The sequence below is a fragment of the Canis lupus genome, chromosome 7, assembly GCF_011100685.1.
Source record: "Canis lupus familiaris isolate Mischka breed German Shepherd chromosome 7, alternate assembly UU_Cfam_GSD_1.0, whole genome shotgun sequence".
NCBI classification, from domain to species: Eukaryota; Metazoa; Chordata; class Mammalia; order Carnivora; family Canidae; genus Canis; species Canis lupus.
In genome coordinates, this window is record NC_049228.1 from 66404963 (window position 1) to 66428096 (window position 23134).

Sequence of the window (23134 nt, forward strand, 5' to 3'; positions counted from 1 at the left end):
CTCAAAAAAGCTACTAAGGAGTAATAGTTGGCCATTGCCTTATTTATTACAAAAAAAAATGTCTCATGATTTTTTTTATGTATACCATATTTAAATTGATCTCATTCACCAGAATTCAGATCATGAATGGCTGATAGAATATTTCTTTTGGACAGTCCTGATTTAAATAAGATTGGCTTGTGGTTAAATGAATATGATCAGCTTTTTGAACTTTGATAGTAATTCTGGTTCAGCATGTGCTGTCACTGTTTCCCCCTTCTAAAAATATGGAATTGATTAGTAATGTTCAGCTTTTCACAGAAATGGTAAATGCCATCTCTAAACTTATAGGAGATTGGTTTTATATGTAGATTTTTATAAGTGGTTATATTAATGTATTTAAATACTGAGGAAATCCCTTGTGTCTCACAGAACAGCAAGATTCAGCTATGTTTCAAATTGTGTTCGTTAGCCTGTTAAAGGCAAGGGCTAAAGATAAGAGGGCAATGTCTACTTTATCTTTTTGGTCTTAACTATGCCAATTAATTAAAATTCCCTGCATATAAAATGTTGTCTTTTGGGGCACCTGGATGGTTCAGTCAGTTAAGCCTCTGCCTTCTGCTCAGATCATGATCCCAGAGTCCTGGGATCAAGCTTCCCCGGCTCCCACCATGTCATGTATGTCGCAGGACTCCCAGCTCAGCAGGGCGTCTGCGTCTTCCTCTCCCTCTGCCCCCCTCTTCCCACTCTTGCATTCATGCGTGCTCTCTCTCTCTCTCTTTCTCTCAAATAAATACAGCCTTTAAATAAATAAGTGAATAAAATGTCGCCTTTTGCTTAGTTAAAGGCATTTTTTAGTGTGGTTTATGTATAATCTTAAAGAATATTTAACACTTCTCACATTTTATAGATCTCTAAGGTCAGATGCTTTTAAAATTCAGTGTGACAAGATAAAGCAGCAGACTTAGCTTGGGAATTCTTTACTAAGTCAGACTAAGTTACAATTCAGGATCATCTTCGAAACAGCTATTCAAAAACATAACCACGGAAGTACCATATGTATACGATTGGTAATGGTGCTTTTGCCAACTGGTTAGATGGGTTAAAGTAGAAGAGATATATCAGCAGCACAAATTTGTGAATTCTGTGAGAAGGCTTAAGATAATTAAAAATAAAGTCATAGATCAAAAAAATTGGGAGAAATTGTAAAAATTATTTGGAGAGAGAGATGTTACAAAGTTAACAGAGGCTTATCAAATGTCTTAGGAGTGGTAGTTGTATAATCAGCTGTTTTAGCGTTATATGTAGTGTTTCTTGACAGCTATTGGGGTAGAAAAGGGGCTGTTAGATGAAAGAAAAAGCTGGTTACTTGCCACTAACTGGAGTGAAGAAAAAAAGGACAGAATGGCAGCCATCATTCTGCCTTCCTCTCTAGCAGCTTTTCTCCCTCATTCTTCCTTATCTCTCTGCCCAATTTCCAAGGCTAGAAGTATATACAGTGATGACTGCTACTGATTGAACATTGTCAGGAACAAATGCCTGTGGAGAGGTTGGTACATTTCCTTCTCTAGCAAGAGATACCAGAGCTATGATCTACTTTTCAAAGTTGCCTGAAGGAAAGTGCAGATATCCCAGTCTGAGTCTGGGAGAAAATCCCAGATGTACAGACTGTTTTTCATGAGTTTGCAGATCATCATTTTCTTTGCCCTCACTAGTTCTGTTCCCTTCTCTCAGTGGCAGTCACATGATGACATCTTGCCTCAGAAGCCATTTTAATCTTTATTTAGTGTTTGCTCTCTAAAGATGGTTCTTTTCTGGATAACTAGGAGCTTCAAGGTTCAAGGTCACCATCAACTTTAGCCTCAATTCTTGCGTGACTTAAGTGCAAGTAAGTGCATGTGGCCAGCATAAATTTTTATTTATGTCTAGCCTGTCTTGCCATTCTTTTTCTTTTTTAAAAATTTTATTTTTAAGTAATCTCTACACCCAGTGTGGGGCTCGAACTCACAACCCCAAGATCAAGAGTTGCACACTCCACCAACTGAGGCAGCCAGGTGCCCCTGTCTTGTCATTCTTTTTAGCAAGAAAAGATTAAGGACTGATCCTACTCCCAACTTTTCCACATGTTTTCAGAGTGTATTTAAGATCTTTCTTTGACTAGTCAATACAATGTAATATTTCTAGCTTTTTCTCAAATCAGATTTCTGATATTTTAAACATTTCCTTTTTTTCAGTTGGGCCTAATAAAATTTTTATATGAACTTTCAGATGAAAGTTTGCAGAAACATACCCTGAATGCCACATTGAAATCAAACCCCTCCCCCCACCATAGGAGTTAGTTGTGAATGTTCTGTAAGACAGTTTATCAGGACTTAGAACCCATTCAATGATAAGCACCACCCTGAAAGAAGGGAGTTAGAACCTTAAGTGGCCTTGATTGGGTAAATATGCAGAGGAAAACAAAATGAATTTTAATCAACATGAAGATAGATTCACTCAAAGAGAATCCTTGCAGACACAAGTCAGGATTTGGTTTGAGGATGGCAAAAAATACATATCTGAGGTTCTGGTTGACCAAGAGTTAAATAAGAATAAGTAATTTAAGCGCAGAATGACTTATTAAAGCTACCATGTCACTACAATTAACATTGCTACTAATAGCTGACTTTCCCGTATGCTTACCATGAGCCAACACTGCTCTAAGCCCTTTGCATATGACCATTGACCCAGGAGAGGCAAATAAGATAATAGGAAACACAGTTTGTCTTTCCTCCCTTAGGTCAACTGAACACCAAGCAGTAGCCTAGTGGGGGCTCTTTCTACCAGCTCAGATGTCAGGCTCCTACCTGTGGTATGTTTTTACCTCAGGTAAAATTCCAGTCTCTGTATTTGTCAAGTCTTGAGGGAATAATAGCTATTTCTTAGAATAGGAATAGATACTTGCTAGTCTTACAAATAGAATAGGTAGAGGACCTTTGTGTTTTTTGGGTGGTGTTTTTTTTTTTTTTTAGTTGGAGGCAAAAAAATGTTTAAATTTGATTGTATTGGGGCACCTGGCTGGCTCATTATGGGGAGCATGTGACTTTTGAGCTTGCATCATGAGTTTGAGCCCCATGTTGGGTGTAGAGATTACTGAGAAAAATAAAAACTTTATAAGTAAATAAATAAGACTTGTGTTTAGAAGTGTTTTAATGACATTTATTGGAGGCCTACACATATGCACAGGAAAAAGTTGTAAAATTTTTGCTTTTTGTAGGAAAATTTAACATCCCTTCAATATACAATTTTCTGATTTGAACTCACATATTGAAGTTAGAGAAGTGGAAATATATTTTAATGCATTTAGATGAAATTGCCAAACATTCTCATGTCTGTGGAACAGATCTTTAAAAATCTCTTAGTACCCTAAAACAGTGCTGCTAAAATGATTTTCATATGTATTGTGAGCAAGAATTACGTGTAAAAATAACAGACATTACTTTCCTGGTTTTTAGATGTGTGGTTTTTAACAACAGAGGAGTGGCAGGGGAGAACCTCTTGGTAAGTAACTCTAAATTAATGACAATCGCTTAATTTTTAAAATAATTATTTCTAGTTTTTTGATGAAAAGCACATTCTTAATTTAAAATAACTGTATACAAAAATAAATAAATAAATAAAATAACTGTATACAAGCTCATGGTGGAAAAATACAGATAAGCAACAACAAAAAAGGAAATTTTGTTTTGTTTAAATGGAGAGAACTCAAGCTAAAAAAAAAAGGAAATCTGTAAGACTCATACAACCAGGGAATCCCCTTAGTCTATGTATATCCAGATTGTACGTCATAAGGAAATTACATATAATATATTTCTATTTTTAAGGAAACTAAGATTCTATTTTATAACTTTTATACTTATGATATTTTGACATCAATAGATATTTATCTACATTTCTTTTTCATTTAAGAAATTTACTTTTGTCATGAAATGGATTGTGCTATGTTATGTACCTGTTTTGTCAGCCAACGTTTACACAGGGGAATATTATTTAAATCTTTTTATTTACTCAGCTTTTTTCCCCCTCTGACCCCTTAAGTTCTAACTAGAGGTTCTTCCACCAAGTAGAAAATTATCTTTCTATCTGAGTTTGAACCTGTGAGTTGAAGTGAGAACCTGTATTCACTGAAAAAAATTTTTTTTTTCACTGAAATTTTTTTGAAGGATTTCAACTGTTAATCCTTACAACTGCAACAGGTCAAAGACAATTCTACTAGAATTGAAAGGAACCTTATTTTGTTTTGTTTTTGGACCCATTGATAGAGAGTAATATTAAGATTGTAATTAATTAAGTCATGCTAGAAATAAAAATGTATAATAATCATGTCACTAATGTCGGTACTTTGTGAGAACTTTGGAGAGAAGGGGCTCTTCTTACACTTTGATTTACAGGGACTTAGGTCCTGGAGGGAATCAAGGTCAATATGATTCCAAAAACTAAAGTTATAAGATGTTTATGTTCTTTCTCAAGCACCTCACAATCAGTAGTTTGGTGTGAATGTTCACATTTCCTTCTTTAGTCCAGCCCTTTAGAAATCTTGTAGACAGATGGTAGGTAAACTTAAAGGGAAAGATTTTAATTTGTCACTGTGGCCCTGGACCAGCAAAATCATTTTTGAACAGCTCTTATGCACTATGTATCCTTCTGGGTGCTTCCAGGATACAAAAACCAGGAGCAAATGGTCTGAAGCTCTCAAGAAGATAATGTGCTGCAAACTAAAGTCTCATAAAGTAAGGGACAAAGATCTGTTCGTTCAGCAAAGCTGTGTTGTATGCCTATTAAATCAGACAGTAGACAAGGCAATGTGAGAACAAGGTGACAAGACAAGGTGACCTCAAGACACCTCACCTCAAGACAAGGTGAGGACACGATATTAGCTACAACCTTAACCCCTAGGAGCTTTCACTTAAGTTGTAGGACAGAGTTCAGATACTTGAAAATATATGCATGCAGTACAATGCTGAATGTGATCTTGAGAGGATATACAAAGAAAAGGCATAACCAACTGCTTGGGGGAGGTGCAAGAACATGGTAATGGAGGCAAGTTTGAGTTGGATCTTGAAGGCTGTGGTATTAAACCCAGAGAGGGAATAGAGAGGCTTTCTCAGCGTAAAGAATGAGAGATTTAAGAGCATGTACTGACTGATGGAGGAATAATGATGACAATTTTATCTAACGTTTACTGAGTCCTTAGAATATGTCAGTTATGTCTTTTTTTTTTTAATTTTTTTTTTTATTTATTTATGATAGTCACAGAGAGAGAGAGAGAGAGGCAGAGACACAGGCAGAGGGAGAAGCAGGCTCCATGCACCGGGAGCCCGATGTGGGATTCGATCCCGGGTCTCCAGGATCGCGCCCTGGGCCAAAGGCAGGCGCCAAACCGCTGTGCCACCCAGGGATCCCATCAGTTATGTCTTTTTGTACTTAATGTTCAACGGTAGTAACAACACAATGATTTAGTTAAACATAGCCATCATCACTCCCATCTACCAACTGAAGAAAGTGAGGAACAAGTAGGTTAAGAACATGTGCTAGCCAGGAAATTCGGAACCAGGATTCAGATCCATGGAGTCTGACTGTGTGTTTACGTCCTCAACCATTATATTATATTTCCTCTCATTCAGGAGGTGACAGGGATGCTTCTAGAAGGGTAGGGCCAGATTTTGAAGAATCATGTAGAATCCAAGGAATGTACTGTCGAGCCATTGACATTTAACATTTTTTTCAGCTTTATTGAGGTATAATTGACATATGAAATAATTTGATCGTGTCCATGTTTTAGAGAGAGGGAACCATGGCAGCAGTTGTAGAAAAGAGATAGAATGGAAGGAGTCTGGAGGCTGGGAGGCCAGTTGGAAAGAAGTTACTATAGATTTACCCAGAGTTTTTTTGTTTTTTAAAGATTTTATTTATTTGAGAGAGAGAGAGATAGTGAGAGAGCAGGAGCGCAGAGGAGAGGGAGCAGCAGACTCCCCGCTGAGCAGGGAGCCCAACCTTAGGCCCAATCCAAGGACCCTGGGATCATGACCTGAGCTGAAGGCAGACACCCAACCAACTAAGCCACTCAGGTGCCCCAGATTTACCCAGAGTTTAAAAACAGGTAGGAGGAAGAAAGAGGAGAGAACAAAAATGAAGGGTATTCACAAGGCAGAAAGGATATTAATCATATTGCAAGGAAGCAAAGGGAGAAGAGTCAAGGCCAACATTTCTAGCTTGGCTGATTGGTAAAAGGCTTTGATATTTGCTGAAATGGGAAATTTAGGAGAATTTATGAGATTTAAGGGGTTAAAAAATTAATTTTAGATGTTTCAAGTTCTTTGAGATCATTCAGGTGTAAATTTCTACTAAACTGTTGGATATAGTAGACTGGGCCTCAGGAGAGATAAACAAGCTGCAGAAAGAAACAGATTAGCAGGGGCACACAAGTGCAGCCTAGAACTCGGGACTGGCTGAGATTGCTTAGGGACAGTTTGAACACCAAAAGGGCAAGGTCTGTGGATAGAGTCTTAGAACACAACCAAGAGGAAGGAGGAGAGAAAAGGAAGAGCAAGAAGCTTGGAAAGCCTTCTACCCTTAGCACTGAAAGTTAATTGGAAATTTGCTTTGAAAGAATGCAGCAGCCCAGTAACTTTTAGCCATAACGTTTATTGGTTTTTTGAAAAACCTCCAAGAACACTTCGTGTTCTTACTAAGGGATTGTAAACAAATAAGCACTTCTATTTTTTTTATAAAACTTCTATTTAATGTTAAAGAATTTAGAGTTCTAAGTGAATGGGTAAGAGTAGCTTGGTCTCTGGAGTCTTTTTTTTTTTTTTTAAGACTTTTTGTTTATTCATGAGAGACACAGAGAGAGGCAGAAACATAGGCAGAGGGAAAAGCAAGTTCCCCACAGGGAGCCTGATCTGGGACTCAATCCCAGGACCCCGGGTTCATGCCCTGAGCTGAAGGCAGACGCTCAACCACTGAGCCACCCAGGTGTCCCAGGTCTCTGGAGTCTTATACAGAGCACTGGGTTGCACTCTGATGAACTAATACCTCCCCCAACCCACCCCATCCCAGCAATTATCTGTATCACAAAGGCTAATGTAATTTAACATAAAAAAGAGTAAAGATATAAAATAACTGAAATGTAATTATAATTATATGCTTTAGGGGGCTCCAGGTGCGTGGGCACACCTGGACCTCCACCAAAAAACAAAACAAAACAAAAAAAAACACAATTATATGCTTTAAAATAACTACCTTAAAAAAGAAACTTAAGGGAGTAAATTAATTATAATTTAATATGTACTTCTTATACCCTAATGGATCATAAAAATGAGATGCCAATATTGATTATTAGAACTATCTTTGATATTTTTAAATCCCTTGATAATCCTCCTTTCTGCCTTAGAGCTCTGAACAATTACTATTTCAGACTAGAGGAACTCTTATGTTTATTTATACCTCACCTTGTTCCAGAAAGGATTTAATGTGGCTCAGATCCAGAATGAGACCTTCCTGAAGGCATAACAAAGAACAAAAGATGATTCAGCAAAGATCAAACAGGAAGACACATTCTCCAACTGAAATTAAAGACTGGCAAAGGTGAAATGGAATTTAGAGTAAGCAGTTTTCTTAGGAGTGGAAGAAATGCAAAAGGAAAAGTTTTGCTGAAATTATGTTGGTGATATACTTGGAATTCATAGGGATTACTATGACTTCTGCAGAGAAGAATAAGAAAGAAATTTTCCACTACCATCTTGTCCTCGTTTCCAATTACACATTGCAGAATTGTGGAAAAGCCAAAAGCCTTGCTCACTGGGAAATGAGAAACCTGCATATTGCCCTCCCTGGGACTGTTAACTATAGGAAACAGAAAGCCCTAGTCTCAGTAGATGGACACTCAGATATTCCTGCAGGGCTCCTGGAGCCCTTGGAGTAGATGGTACCTTTTCTTGCTCTCTGCAGTTGGGTTTTCAAGGCTAGGAATCCAGGAATCCAAGTTAGCCACACACTCCCTAGTATTATTACTTTATGAAGCATTATGTTTATAGCTTAGTTTAGGAATGATAATTTACAAAGGCAAAATTGAGTTTGTTGAAAGCTATATAGTGCCCCCCCCCCTTTTTTTGTTTATGGTATCATACAGACTTCTTTGTCTCTAGGCATAATAGGAAAATAGCCACCTTGGAAAAGAGTCTGGCACTTCTTCAAAAAGTTAAAATACAATTACCTCCTAGCCTCTTCGGAAAATAGTCTGGCATGTTCTCAAAAAGTGAAACATAGAATTACCATATGACCCAGCAATTCCACTCTTATGTGTATAACCAAGAGAAATGAAAATGTATTTTCATACAATAACTTATACATGAATATTTATAGCAGCATTATTCATATTAACCAAAAAATAGAAAGAACCTAGGTGTCCATCAAAGGATAAATGAGTAAGGAAAATGTAGTATTTCCATATCACTGGATATTATTCAGCATTAAAAAAGAATGAACTGGGGATCCCTGGGTGGCTCAGCGGTTTAGCGCCTGCCTTTGGCCCAGGGCGCGTTCCTGGAGTCCCAGGATCGAGTCCCACATTGGGCTCCCTGCATGGAGCCTGCTTCTCCCTCCTTCTGTGTCTCTGCCTCTCTCTCTCTCTCCCTCTCTCTCCCTTTCTCTCTATGCCTATCATAAATAAATAATAAAATAAATAAATAAATAAATAAGTAAATCTTTAAAAAAATAAAAAAGAATGAACTATTGATATGCTATTACATGGATGAACCTTGAGAATATCATGCTAAGTGAAAGAAGGCAGTCATATAAGATCACATGTTGTATGATATCATTTATATAAAATATTAAGGGGCACCTGGGTGGTCCAGGGGTTTTTTTGCCTTTGGCTCAGGTCGTGATCCTAGGGTTCCTGGGATAGAGTCCTGTATTGGTCCCCACAAGGAGCCTGCTTCTCTCTGCCTATATGTCTGCATCACTCTGTGTCTCTCAGGAATAAATAAATAAATAAAATCTTGAAAAAAGAAAGGGCAAAACTATAGAGACAAAGTATACTAGTAGTTGCCTAGGGATGAGAGAGTGAGGGTGACTGCTGATGGTAAAGGGTTTCTTTTTAGGGAGGTAAACATGTTCTGAAATTGTGGTGGTAGTTGAACAACTCTGAATATCCTAAAACCCATTTCTTTAAAGATTTTATTTATTTATTTGAGAGAGAGAGAGAGAGATAAAGCACGAGCAAGGAGAGGGAGAACCAGGCTCCCTGCAGAGCAGAGAGCCCGATGTGATACAGGGCTTGATCCCAGGTTCCTGAGATCATGACCTGAGCCAAAGGCAGATGCTTAACCCACTGAGTACACCCATGAACTGTACACTTTAAATAGGTGAATTGTATGGCATGGAATCATGTCTCATAAAGCTGTGATAAAGAAAAGCCTCCTTCAGGCACTCTCCAGTCAAGTTAGAGCTAGTTCAGCAGGTAAGGGAGAGCCAAAAGGGAAAGCAGAAGCTAGAAGATACTTTAAAGCAGGTACTGCTCAAAATGTGGCTTTACGGATCAATTCCACTTCTCTCATGTTATCTGATATCAGCCCCTGACAAGACAAGGGACTGCAACAGAATGTAAGTCACCTTCAGTTCCAAGCACACTGTGGAAGTGAGCAGAATTTTTTTTTTTTTTTTTTTGTCATAGCAATATTCTCTTGGTGAGAGAAGCAGTGTGCTTATTTTACATTCTGACATTTTACATTCTGAGCACTTATCTCACCCTTGCCTGGCACTTTGCTTCAGAGATCCTCTAATCCTGAAAAGCTCATTTTTTAGGTGAAGATGCCTCTAGAAAAGGGAGGTGACAGGCCTGAGGTCATAAACCTGATTGGTGGTCTTGGGTCAGAAACTCAGGCTGTTTGTTGGAATGTCTTTACCTTTCAGCACTGGCTTTAAGTCAAGTCAGGCTAAAAATCCAGGGTTAGAGATAAAAAGGGTTTTCAACAAGAGGGTACCTACCTCAACATTAGATAATGGGTGGTTCATGAAGGACTCAGATCTAGAGAAATCTGCTCTTGTTTCCTACGGAGGTTTTCCACCTTAGCTTTGGAAGTTAATGTGATGGGAGGGGTGTAGGGCTCTCCTCCTAAGCTCTGTTTTCTGAAATAGGCATTTAGAAGGGATTAAGGACCTTCCTTATGGTCTGAGGGAAGAGGAACATATAGGGCAGTGTCAGGGCACAATTCAGTTGTCATATTCATACTTTCAGGCACCCCCTTTCCCACACACCATACCTTTTCCCGCACCATTGTGCCCCATCCACATCTGCTCTTTCCTAAGTGCTCCAGAAATAAACCCTGCCTCCCTCCTCCACTTGATCAGAACAACCCAGGAAGGCTGATCTCAGCCAAACATGGGTATGAATGTGTTGAATCCTTTAGAACTTTTTCCTAACATTGATAGGTCCAGTTCAGTAATACCAACTGGTATAAGTGGTAGGTACACAAAAGATTGTGCAATTCTCTATAGATAAACAATTTTCTTTTTTTCTTTTTTTAAAATTTTTATTTATTTATGATAGTCACACACACAGAGAGAGAGAGAGAAAGAGAGGCAGAGACATAGGCAGAGGGAGAAGCAGGCTCCATGCACCGGGAGCCCGACGTGGGATTCGATCCTGGGTCTCCAGGATCGCGCCCTGGGCCAAAGGCAGGCGCTAAACCACTGCGCCACCCAGGGATCCCCGATAAACAATTTTCAAATAAAGAAAAAGAATGTTTAGGTTACCTGGGTGGTTCAGTGGGTTAAGCATCTGCCTTCAGCTCAGGTAATGAGCCCAGGGTCCTGGGATCTAGTCCCTTGTTGGGCTCCCTGCTCAGCGGGGAGTCTGCTTCTCCCTCTACCACTCCTCCCTGCTTGTGCTTCCTTTCTCTCTCTCTCAAATGAATAAATAAAATCTTTTTTAGGGGTGCCTGGGTGGCTTAGCGGTTGAGTATCTGCCTTTGGCTCAGGTCGTGATCCCGGGGTCCTGGGATCCCATCAAGGAGCCTGCCTCTCCCTCTGCCTATGTCTCTGCCTCTCTCTCTGTCTCTTAGGAATAAATAAATAAAAACTTAAAAAAAATTTTTTTTAAAAAAAGAATGTTAATTAAAGAATTCCTAGGAATAATAATGACAATAATTTAATAGTTAGCTACCATTTATTGAATTTAATATGGGGCAGGTGTTCCTATAAGGTATGCGATGTTTGGCAGCACTTCCTGGTGCACTGCAAGGAATTCCCATAGCACTAGGTTTCCCTCTTTCCGAGTCACTCTAGATGGTTTTGTCATTCTTGTCACTGCAGCCTCCTCCTCCCTTGGCTCAGTTCTCACCCTATTCTTTATTCTTCTGCTCTCCAAGCAGTTGGTTCTTAGCCCTGGCTGCACATTAGAATCCTCTGAGAAGCTTTAAGAAACACCGATCCCTGGACCCCATCCCCCACCGAGATCCTGATTCATTTGGTCTGGGGTGGAGTCCAAGCGTCTGTGATTTGTCTTAATACTTCCCAGTGAGTCTAAAGTACAGGCAGGGCTGAAGACTGCTGTGAGGTGATAGCCTCCCTTGGAACCCTGACCCTGGCAAGCCATCTCTGGTGCCAAACCCAGCCAGGGCAGGGCACAAGACTTGCTTCTTAGGCACCTGACCAAGGATTACTCCTGCCTACCTGGCTGATCTGCTCTAAGCCACTACGAAACTGCAGTCATTTATTGTACAGCATGACTGCATATGCTTGAGTGCATTTGTTTATAGCCATGTAGAAATGAATGGGAATGTGGCACATAGGCCGTCTTGCCCACAGAGGTGGCCAGGATATTTCCAGGGGCCCTTTGTTTTGTGGCTAGTTATTTTAAGAAGCAATCAAAGGGACCGCTTCTGAGTGACTCAGCAGTTAAGCATCTGCCTTCGGCTCAGGATATGATCCCGGAGTTCCGAGATCGAGTCCCACATTGGACTCCCTGCATGGGGCCTGCTTCTCCCTCCCCCTGTGTCTCTCATGAATAAATAAATAAAACTCTTTAAAGAAAAAAAAAGAAGCGATCAAAGTCCCTGGCACATGTAGACACTTAGTCACTTTACATGTCTATCAACAACTATGTAAAATGATTATTCATTAAAGTGCCAGTTTCATTATACTGTTGTTTTCTCTGACTTCCTGTTTAACAGACTCATCTTCCAAAAATAAGATCAATGTGGGCAAATGACTAGAGGCAAATCTAGCCACTAGTACTAGGCCAGGGGTGGGTGGAATGAAAACAAAACAGTAGCAACAATAAAAACACGCTACAGAGATCAGTTCCGAAGCATGATTAGTACTCATGAAAGGATGATTTCTTCTGGGAGCCTAGGTGCACCCAAGAGTCACAGAGTTCCTTTGAGGGGCATCTTAGCCAATATTTCAGTTACAGACCTTTAGATACTTGAAAGAGGAAGGCTGTAAAATGAAATATTCTAAGTTCCAAATGATTATCAGACATTACAATAAAATAAAAATGAAATTATTATTTTACTTGTAGCAAAAGTTACTATCAAACTCTGGTCATTGAACCAGACACCCTTGAGGTGTTAGTGTAAGACTTGCCCCTGTCATAGCATACTACCTATACTTGTAAATTCATCAGCCAACCAAAATTGAAATGATTTTTTAAAAAGGCATATAAGTGTCTTTTTCAGTTGTCATTTTACTGGATGGAAAACTAAAATCCTAGCTGGCCCATTTCAGAACTGGATGTAAGGCCACTGCAGTACTGAGAGAAGGGTCCTGGGTTATGGCTTTTGCTTCAGATTAGCAAATTCATCTCCTCCCAGAATAGCTAGAGAGAGTCAGGCTACCTGATTAACGGTGAATTTTAATTTGTTTCTAGGCAAAAAAAAAAAAAAAAAAAAAAAAAAACACTTTTTAAATTAAATTTGCATTTTAAAACAAATGACCTTTAAACCAGGACAGGAAAATTCTCTTTCAGGTTAGGGAGAACTCAGTTTATCTATTTTTTTGAAGTTGATTAAGAAGGATAGATTGTATGTAGCCCATAGATGAATATAAAATACATGCTTTATTCCTTTCCTATTATGTGTGAACAATTAAGAATTATTTTTGCTTCATCTTGTCTTCAGTAATTTTCTTTAAACGAACCTCTAAAAGCCATTAAACAAACTACTATTGTTTCTCCCGGATCATAGCTGCAGTTGAACAACTTGAACAATATCTTGGTTTGTAATTATTTTCAAATTATTCTAACTTGTAAAATATTTATGCCCAAACATCTGCTGGAAGGTTATCTATCCTTTAGATTTTCTTCATTTTTCCAGAATACTGTTCCCATCCTCATCTCACTGTAAAAAAGAGTTTTTACCACCACCACCACCCCCCAGCTGAATCCTGCGAGGTCTCCCGTAATCCCTTTTCTCATTAGATATGGATTACTCTACCTCTGTTCTGGAAGCTTGGAAAAAGACAGGAATTACTGCAATAGGATTAGTTGCTGGTTGCATTAGTAGCCCTAGCAACTGAGAATTAACCAATGTTTTGTCTAAAAAGCCACTAGTTATATTTTTAGACCTGAAAAAAATTTCTGTCAGGCCTAGCAATTAGTATCTTTGCTGTGTATCCTGCATGAATCCATTCTTTGGTGAGAGTCAAGCCCTGGGAAGAAAGCAAGCATATGATATTTCCTGTTGGAACCATCAAGTAGCAAGACGTCATGTGATATAACCATATAGTTTTGCACCAGCAGAAGTTATTAATCAATCAAGTCTTTTCATTTTTCAGTCCTGTGTGTTTCAATAAGTATTGACTGTCAGAGATAGAGGTAAGATAGTTATAGGACAAGTAGGTAATAATGTGGGCCAGGAGCAGACTGGCTGGGAAAATAAAGGGTAGAATTGGGAAAGACTGTGAGGTTATAGAGGTCGGGGGCCAAGTCTTGGCCTTTTACCCGATGTTTATGGAAGGCATGATTTCAGCAGGCAGAGTTGACAGTGAAGGATACTTGGCAGATGAAGTTTACATAGATTTCAAAGATACTATGAAGCCAGCACACAAAACTATAGACGTGTCTCATTGACCAGACTCTACCCATGGAGAAATAGTAAAATATAGGCCTGGAAAGGTTGCTTGACAGGTTGTGGAGGGCCTTGAACACTTGGCAGAAGTATCTGTCCTTAATTCAGTCAGCAGTGAATAAGCTCACAAGAATTTTAAGCAAAAATATTGTCATGATTAGGGCTAGAAATGTTCTTTAGGAAAATTAATCTGGCAGTGAGAGAGAGATAGAATTATAAGTGGTTATAAGCAAAGGCTGGGAGTTAACCAGTTAAGTGGTTATTGCAGCTGTCCAAGTGAGAGGCAAAAAGGCCTGGTAACGGAGACAGTTGGTGCCATACCCTTGTCACAGCCTTATTCTTGTGGCACTTAAAATTCCCGTGCATGCCTCCCTGATGGCTTCCACCTGCAAGCACTCACATCCCTTTGCCCAGGGGCTTCTCTAGCCACTGGAGCCACCTGGACCAGTGCTCAGGACCAACCAGGAGTCCCAGAGCTTAACCAGTGGGTGAAGGGAACTAGTGGAACCCAGCAGTCTTGCCACTCATTTGGGATCAGTTTGAGCCAAATTCACATAGTGTCCTAAAGTGCCTCAAGAGGATTGGATCCCTGTTGCCCATAGCCACAAACTGCTTGGTCGCATGTTCTTTATTGACCCTCCTTAGTTCACTTCTCCATTCCCCTACTGGTGCTTCCTGGTATCACCTCCAAATGAACTATTGGTCCTCCCATCCTGTCTCAGGAGAATCTAACCTACCAGGCCTTTACTAGAGTGAAAAGAAGGGGTTTCTGGTGTTTCCCACAAGACACTGAGGAAGAAGAAGCTACAGGACTTGGCAATTTATTGGCTATGAAATTAAGGGAGAGGGAGAAGGCAATGTCATGCACGGTTTTTTGGGGGTTTTTTTGTTTTGTTTTTTTAGGAGAGAGAAGTTTATTGAAGACACTGCAAGGCAACAGCAGAGGAGAGGCTGCCTGCCAGGAGGCAGTGGGTGGGGGCTGTATTTAAAGGGGTAAGATGAGGGACCCCTGTGTGGCTCAGTGGTTGAGCATCTGCCTTTGGCTCAGGTCGTGATCCCAGGGTCCTGGGATCAAGTCCTGCTTCAGGCTCCCCATGGTGACCCTGCTTCTCCCTCTGCCTGTGTCTCTGCCTCTCTCTGTCTCTCTCATGAATAAATAAAATCTTTTAAAAAATAGTAAAGGGGTAAGATGAGGTATGGGGACGTATGGAATGCTCCCTTTTTGGTAACTCTGCCTGGTTGTAGGTAGCCCATTGGTCAGTTAGGGCCTATGGGTACGTTGAGGTGTGTGGCCTGATGGGCCTGTCTATTCAGCCAGGGTGGTCGCTTGCAAGATTGCAGCAGACTTCTTGTAGAAAATCCCAAGCGGATTGGCAAACATATCTGGAGGCGCAAAGGACCTGGTAAGGTCAGCTACCTGGTTCACAGATAGCAGTCTTCTCACTGTGTCCTTAGATCAGCATTACGGGATTTTTCTCTCCATTCGTGCCCTCAGTTCTTGGTCATACCGCTTCGAAGACCAGACAGAGTGGTAGGCAGCAAAACAGGGTTTATTGAGCCATAGCAAAGTGATAGTACAAAGCTCCCGAGGAGGGAGAGGACCTGAGAGGGTTGCTTTCACCTACAGTTGTTGGTTTTTTTAAAGATTTATTTATTTGTTCATGAGAGACACACAGAGAGAGACTCAGAGACACAGGCAGAGGAAGAAGCAGGCTTGCTGCAGGGAGCCCAACGCGGGATCCATCCTGGGACCACGCCCTGAGCTGAAGGCAGACGCTCAACCGCGGAGCCACCCAGGCGTCCCTCACCTATCATTTCAACTAGGAAAATATAGGTGTTGTTTATTTAAAAAAATGGGAAGTTAGGAGAAGCATTATAGCACTATATAAAGAGAAGAGTTTACTTTGGGGCATTTTAAATTTGAAGTACTGACAACACAATAGTGAGGCTCCCTACTAGAACTTGGAAATTTGGATCTAGAGCTCAAGATGAGGTGAGAGGGTACAGAGTTGGTTTGGTCATTGCTAGAGGTGGTTTGATAAAGCCATGAAGGTGGGTAAGTCCTTCAAGAATCAAATATTGACCAGAGGAGCAGATGCAGGCCTAAGACAAGACTTTTGGGAATGAGTACTTACATTGCGGTTGTGAGAAGAATGACAGGAACCAGGCAGGAAATGGAAAGCCAGCAGCAAGAGGAGAATGGGGTAACACCACCACAGAAACCAAGGGAGTGGGCAGGAAGCAGATCATGTCGTAAAGGTTCTAGTTTTGCTGAGTTTTCAGAGTTCTGGCAACTTTGATCCATGCCAGTATTAATCAGTTTTGATCTTAATGTAATCCATCTAGAGAAAAACATTTACAGAAAAATCAATTCCTATCTGATGATACCAGATGCTGATTTATTTTTTTAAGTTTTATTTATTTATTTATTCAAGGAGACAGAGAGAGAGAAAGAGACAGGCAGAGACACAGGCAGAGGGAGAAGCAGGCTCCATGCAGGGAGCCCGACGTGGGACTAAATCCTGGGCCTCCAGGACCACGTCCTGGGCTGAAGGTGGCACTAAACCACTGTGCCACCAGGGCTGCCCCAGATGCTGATTTATTGACTAAATCCCTCATGGTATCCAGGTGCTTTACAAGACGTAGTTAACTAATTACAAACATGTGATCCAGGCTCTGTTACTTTGTGACCTTTGGCAAATTCCTCAATCTTGCTGAGCCTCAATATCCATGTGTGTAAATAAGGAACCAGGTCCTTCCTGGCACTATTTTCTCATTGTAATAATTTTCCGCAGGCCATTTTTTTCATACCTTGACCTCTGTGTATATATTCGTATGAACTCATGTGTGAGCATGCATTCACTTCAAGCCTGCATGACAAGAGTACATGTTGGTGACTGTCACAAATAATTGAGAAATTTTAAAGCTATGCAGTGTGAAGAGACTCTCATGTAATAAAAATACCAAGTAAGGATTTCTTCACCTGAATTCTTGTGACAAATTGTTCAGTCACTATGAAAGAGCATGGTAGTAGATATTAATCCATTTAGATTTTACATTGAATTTGAACCCCTCAAATGCATTTAATCACAATGTATGTTTTAAAGTATCTCAGCTTTGGGACGCCTGGGTGGCTCAGCCATTGAGTATCTGCCTTTGGCCCAGGGTGTGATCCTGGGATCCCAGATTGAGTCCCATATCAGGCTCCTTGTGGGGAGCCTGCTTCTCCCTTGGCCTGTGTCTCTGCCTCTCTCTCTTTCTCACTGTGTCTCTCAGGAATAAATAAATAAAAATCTTAAAAAAATAAAATAAATAGGGCAGCCCCGGTGGCCCAGTGGTTTAGCGCCTGCCTTCAGCCCAGGGCGTGATCCTGGAGACCCGGGATCGAGTCCCACGTCAGGCTCCCTGCATGGAGCCTGCTTCTCCCTCTGCCTGTGTCTCTGCCTGTCTCTCTCTTACTCTCTCTCTCTGTCATGAATAAATAAGTAAAATCTTTAAATAAAATAAAATAAAGTATCTCAGTCTCATATTAGCTGGTAAGGTGTGCCAGGAATCTTTTAACTTCCCTAAACTCAGTTTCCTTTTTTTAAAAAAAATTTTTTAATTTTTATTTATTTATGATAGTCACACAGAGAGAGAGAGGCAGAGACATAGGCAGAGGGAGAAGCAGGCTCCATGCACCGGGAGCCCGACGCGGGATTCAATCCCGGGTCTCTAGGATTGCGCCCTGGGCCAAAGGCAGGCGCTAAACCGCTGTGCCACCCAGGGTTCCCTAAACTCAGTTTCCTATATAAAATAGATATAATAGTGGGATTTTCCTTAGGGTTTTGTAGACACAGAATTAATTATTTAATAACTGTTATCTGCTGTAAATCTTGTCAGGTTAGCATTTGTCTTTGGAAAGTTTCCTATTTGCAGACCTCAAAGAGATGAGAGTAGGCAGTAGGGAATGCTTTAGGTTGAGTTTCATTGGAGGGATCATTAAAAATTGTAGTTATCTTAGGCTTCTCCTTAGCGATTGAATGGTGGGTGAACAGAACCTTACTATTGTGATCATCATTTATTGGAATAGTAAAGTCAGGAATGGTACAGGTAACTGTTTTTATTATAGCAGCGTTCACCAGCTTCCTCTCCATGTCAGTCAGTTTCTGGTTATTTTATCTCACATGCACACACTCACACATATCCATGTACACACTCTCGCATTTATTCTACAGAGAGGATTGCCCTCTCCTCCCACAGCTCAAACAAAGCATTTGTGAAGCTTTCCTGATAGAAATAGAGCCCTTATTGCTGGAGTTCACATGAAAACCATTTGTTTTAATGCATTATGTATTGAGGCATAATCAGCTTTACATATTTTAACATTCTAAATGTCTGTTGCAGTATAGCACAGCTGGGACTGTATGGAGATATTATTGTAAAGGAACATATGTCATTAATAAATCCAGCTAGAAATTGCCTAATCTAGAGTGAAGGCAAAACACCAGAAAACCAGAAAACCACACAACCTCATTGGTAGACAGCACTCAGGATAAACAGTTCCCCAGTTAGAAACCAAACCACAATTTAATTTTTTTGTGGCCTTATTGTAAACTCTCTTTTGTTTTCTAGCTTGCTTATTTTTTTAAATAAAGAAGTACTTTGGCTTTGTCAGGCATAATTTTTTTTAAAGTGTAATTCTTTGCTTTTTCTTTCTAAATTGACTCTGTTCTTGTTAAGTTGGAGAGACATTTGAATGTGGTACTGTGTATTCTATTTAATTTAAGGTATTTGTGTTGGTCTTGCCCTATTTCTATCAAGCCTTCCTTGCATGACCAAAGTCTTTGGTTATTGCCAACTCAGATGGTAATTTTTTTTAAAGAGTTTATTTATTTATTTGAGAGAGAAAGAGAGATCACATAAGCAGGGGGAATGGCAGGCAGAGGGAGAGGGAGAAGCAGACTCACTGCTGAGCAGGGAGCCCAATGTGGGACTCAGTCCAGGAGTCTGGGATCGTGACCTGAGCCAAAGGCGGACACTTGACTGACTTAGCCACCCAGGTGCACCTAGTGTTGACTTTAAATGGCATATACTGCAAGATAGGAGGATGATAAATTGTTACAATATGTTCAAACAAAGGTTTTTTTCTCATATTTGTCTTCTTGCTCTTTTTACATTTCTGCATTATACAAGTCATTAACCTCTAGAACTTCAAATTTTATACTTTGCCTGTCTCTGCTTACAGACACCGAGGACATACTGTTGTGCTAACACCGAAGACTTGGAGACCGTTATTCACCACGTGCACAGTCTGTACCCTTCCGCTCCTTTCCTGGCAGCAGGGGTTTCGATGGGAGGGTAAGGTTTTTCCTTCCTAAAATGTCTGAGGGAGAAGTGCTCTTACTTGACTGCTTCTTTCAGGAGACTATAAGCCACAGAGACATTTAAAAATAAATGTTTGATTATTTTTATCTTATTTTACCACGTGTGGTTGAATGAATGAAGGAATTAATCCAGGCAAATTGTAGTATGTTTGCTTGGCAGTTGGTCTCTGTGGTGAAAAGGATAAAGTATTTCCTTGGGAGACTCAGGATTTTGTGAGCCTGGAGGCTTGTTGAAACCATATGACATTGATTCCCATCATTCAGCAGCTGCCATGTTGACCTTCCCATTCCCTGAAGTACTGACTCCCAGCTGTCCCTGTAAGTGCGTCCTCTGGCACCACACAGGAAGCTGACCTTGTAGCCTGACTTTCATCATTCCGATCATAGAAATAATTACTTCTTGCTCTCTCCAGCTGAAGAGGCCTTCAAATTTTTTTTCTCCAGGTGGTGGTGGTTTTGTTTGTTTTGTTTTGTTGCTGGGCAGATGGACCTACCCTGGAATGGTCTCTTAGAAACTGAAGTTTTATTGTTAACCCCTACTCTAGCTGCTATTTTAAGCATATGAATATTATTATACTTTGTGCTTCTTGCAGTTACACTGAGGATTAGTTGGAATATTTATACCATGTTTACTCATTTCTACTAATAATTATTTGTCTTTTTGTTCCAATGATTATGAACTTAATAAAATCCAAAATTTTAATTATCTGGAATTTTACCATGCTTAGATTCCCTGAACGCTTGACCAAAACTACATTTATAAATCAGCAAACACATGAGATAGAAAATATTTTTTCTTAATTTTATAATTGATTTATCTTTCAATTTTCAGAACATCTCAGAAGCATATTTACTTGAAGATGAACAGGCTTTACAAATGATAGATTCTGAAAAATAGTTGTTAACCACAGCTTTTTAGATTCTGATAAACATAAAACTAAGAAGAAAAGAATACATTTCTTACATTAGCATGGAAGGTCTGGCTTGACCTACTAAAGGAAGAAATCTGAATCAGAGCAGAAAACCCAGTCAGAACCTCCGAATTGTGCTCGATGTACTTCTCTTTCCTATGCCCCATAATGTGAGCTGTGGAGGACAGGGTGCAGGCTGAAGTTTTCCCCTTAATCATATAAATTCTTGACTTTTTAAAGGCCAGACCTTACATAAACAGGCCCAGATTCTCTATTCAGAAGCTCCTGGGAAATGCCTATTCATGTCACTTTGAATCCTCAGTGCCTGAAGGCAAAACTTGACCATTAGCCTTTGCAGCTGGTTGAATATTAATGTCTTGTAAATTGTTTGAAGGAAGCACCCTTTCTAGTTGCCTAGCACTGTGACACGTTCCCAAGTGGGCTTACCACTTGGGGATGTGTTTTACAGCTTGACACGTTTTTTTTCATTTGGAAAGGCAACAGACAAAAGCGTAGTGTTGAAGATCCTAATGTCCAGTGCCCCTGTAGACTGGGGTAATCCCCAAGCCTGTGATGCCTGGGACCAAGTAGGGGATTTAAGCCAGAACTGAGTCTAGCCAAGGAATCCACGCCATGCTAGACCCAGTCAGGTTTCAGCTCCCAATGAGCTGGTAAACAAGCTTTAAAGAATGTATAGAGGGCAGCCCCGGTGGCGCAGCGGTTTGGCGCCGCCTGAAGCCTAGGGCGTGATCCTGGAGACCCAGGATCGAGTCCCACGTCAGGCTCCCTGCGTTGAGCCTGATTCTCCCTCTGCCTGTGTCTCTGCCTCTGTGTGTGTGTGTGTCTCTATAAATAAATAAATAAATAAATAATCAATCTTAAAAAAATAAAGAATGTATAGAAATTCTAAGTATATATAAAAGAGTATAATGACCCCCCATATATACTAATCATCTGGCTTCAATATTAATCAACTCTTCATGCAGCTTCTATAATTATCAACTCACCAATAGTCTTGTTAATCAGTATCACCCGCCATTCCTCCCTAATTCTGATTATCTTAAATACATATCAGATATCACTATAAATATTTCAGTAGGTATCTCTAAAAGGTAGACTCTCTTTAAAACACACACACACAAAATACCATTATCATACCCGAACAAAACTAACAATAATTCCTAAGAATTATCAAGTGTTTTGTCAGTGTCAGTTTCCCCAGTTGGTTTTATTGTATTATTTTTTAAAGATTTTATTTATTTATTCATCAGAGACACAGAGAGAGACAGACAAAGAGGGAGAAGCAGGCTCCCTGTGGGAAGCCAGATGCGGGACTCGATCCTGGGACCCTAGGATCACGTTCTGAGCCGAAGGCAGATGCTCTGTTGTGCCCAAGATTGCAAATCCGAGAAACCACCAAGGAGCCGACACCATGCAAGCGCACGAGGGTTTATTTGCAAGCTCGAGCTTGGATCCAAGTATACCCGACACAGCAGAGCAGGGATTTGGACCCCGAGGTTAAGAGGCGTAGCGGTTTTATAGAGGCCAGTGGCCAATGAGATTGTAACACACACAGAAAGTTGCATAGTCGTGTGGTCCGCATGCAGGTGGCCAATTGAATTAGCATTTACCCTATAGTGACCGTTTGAACTAGCCTATCACTCTGGTCAGAATTGGTGTGCAGGTTTGGTGGGCAAAAGGCGGGGTTTACATTCTTTGGCGGTTAGGGGTTCCGCATTCCTATATGAGCCAGTTTCCAGTAAGGGTGTGCTCAGCTGCTTGACTAGGGTGGGGGAGTGCCTTAAGCAATAAGCAGGTCATGTGGGGGTTATACATGAGATGGCGGGTGCAGCACAAAATGGAGTTAGTCCTGCTCTGCTTGTCCAGGGGTAGGGGATTTTTGTTAAATTCCTTAGGTCCCACAGCTCAACCACTGAGCCACCCAGGTACGACAGTTGGTTTTACAGTGTGTTTGAGTCAGGAACCAGAGAATATCTATATATTGGGATTAGTATGCCTCTTAAGTCTCTCTCTTTTTTTTTAAAGATATTTATTTATTTATTTATTCATTCATTCATTCATTCATTTGAGACACACACAGAGAGAGAGGCAGAGACACAGGCAGAGGGAGAAGCAGGCTCCATGCAGGGAGCCTGATGCGGGACCCAATCCTGGGACTCCGGGATCATGCTCCAAGCCAAAGGCAGATCCCCAACCACTCAGCCACCCAAGCGTCCCGCCTCTTAAGTCTGTTAATTCATGGATTCCTTTTCTGTCTCTCTGTTTCTTTTCATTTGGTGAAAAAAAATGGAGTCCTTTTATTATCAAAGTAAAACAACCTTTTTTGGAGTGACATCTTGATATTATTTTTCTCTTGCATAATAGTTAAGTATTTCCCACCATGCTCTGCTGACTTGGCCATGGATACTACTGTTTCTTCCTACTCCTGAGAGCTTCCCTTCCAACCCTTCCAGTTTGCCCATTATACCAACTTCCCAGCACACTGTGACTTCCAGCCAAAGAATTAGTACCACCAAAACTAGGACCCTGGAATGAACTGTTTGCAGGAAAGTAAACATTCTGTAAATGACGTAGTGAACCACAGTACTGTATACCAGGAATACAGTCATTATTAAGAGTCATTTGCAAAAACAAAATCTCCACTTTTGATCTGAAGCCTCATCCCATTCCCTGCAAGCCACTTGGGCTGGGAAAGAGAATAATACAGAATTTTTATCCATTCTATTTCAGAACCTCCACAATTGGA

The 23134-nt window shown here is 40.5% G+C and overlaps 1 protein-coding gene across 1 annotated transcript in view; it reads left to right on the forward strand.

The window, feature by feature from the left end:
• The window catches only part of ABHD3 (abhydrolase domain containing 3, phospholipase), a 52396-nt gene that overhangs the window by 19907 nt on the left and 9355 nt on the right, over positions 1–23134 (forward strand). The window contains exons 5-6 of the mRNA XM_038541815.1: positions 3474–3519; positions 19318–19430. Of these exons, the coding sequence (XP_038397743.1) occupies positions 3474–3519; positions 19318–19430 (159 nt within the window). The remainder of the gene's footprint in view (positions 1–3473; positions 3520–19317; positions 19431–23134) is intronic.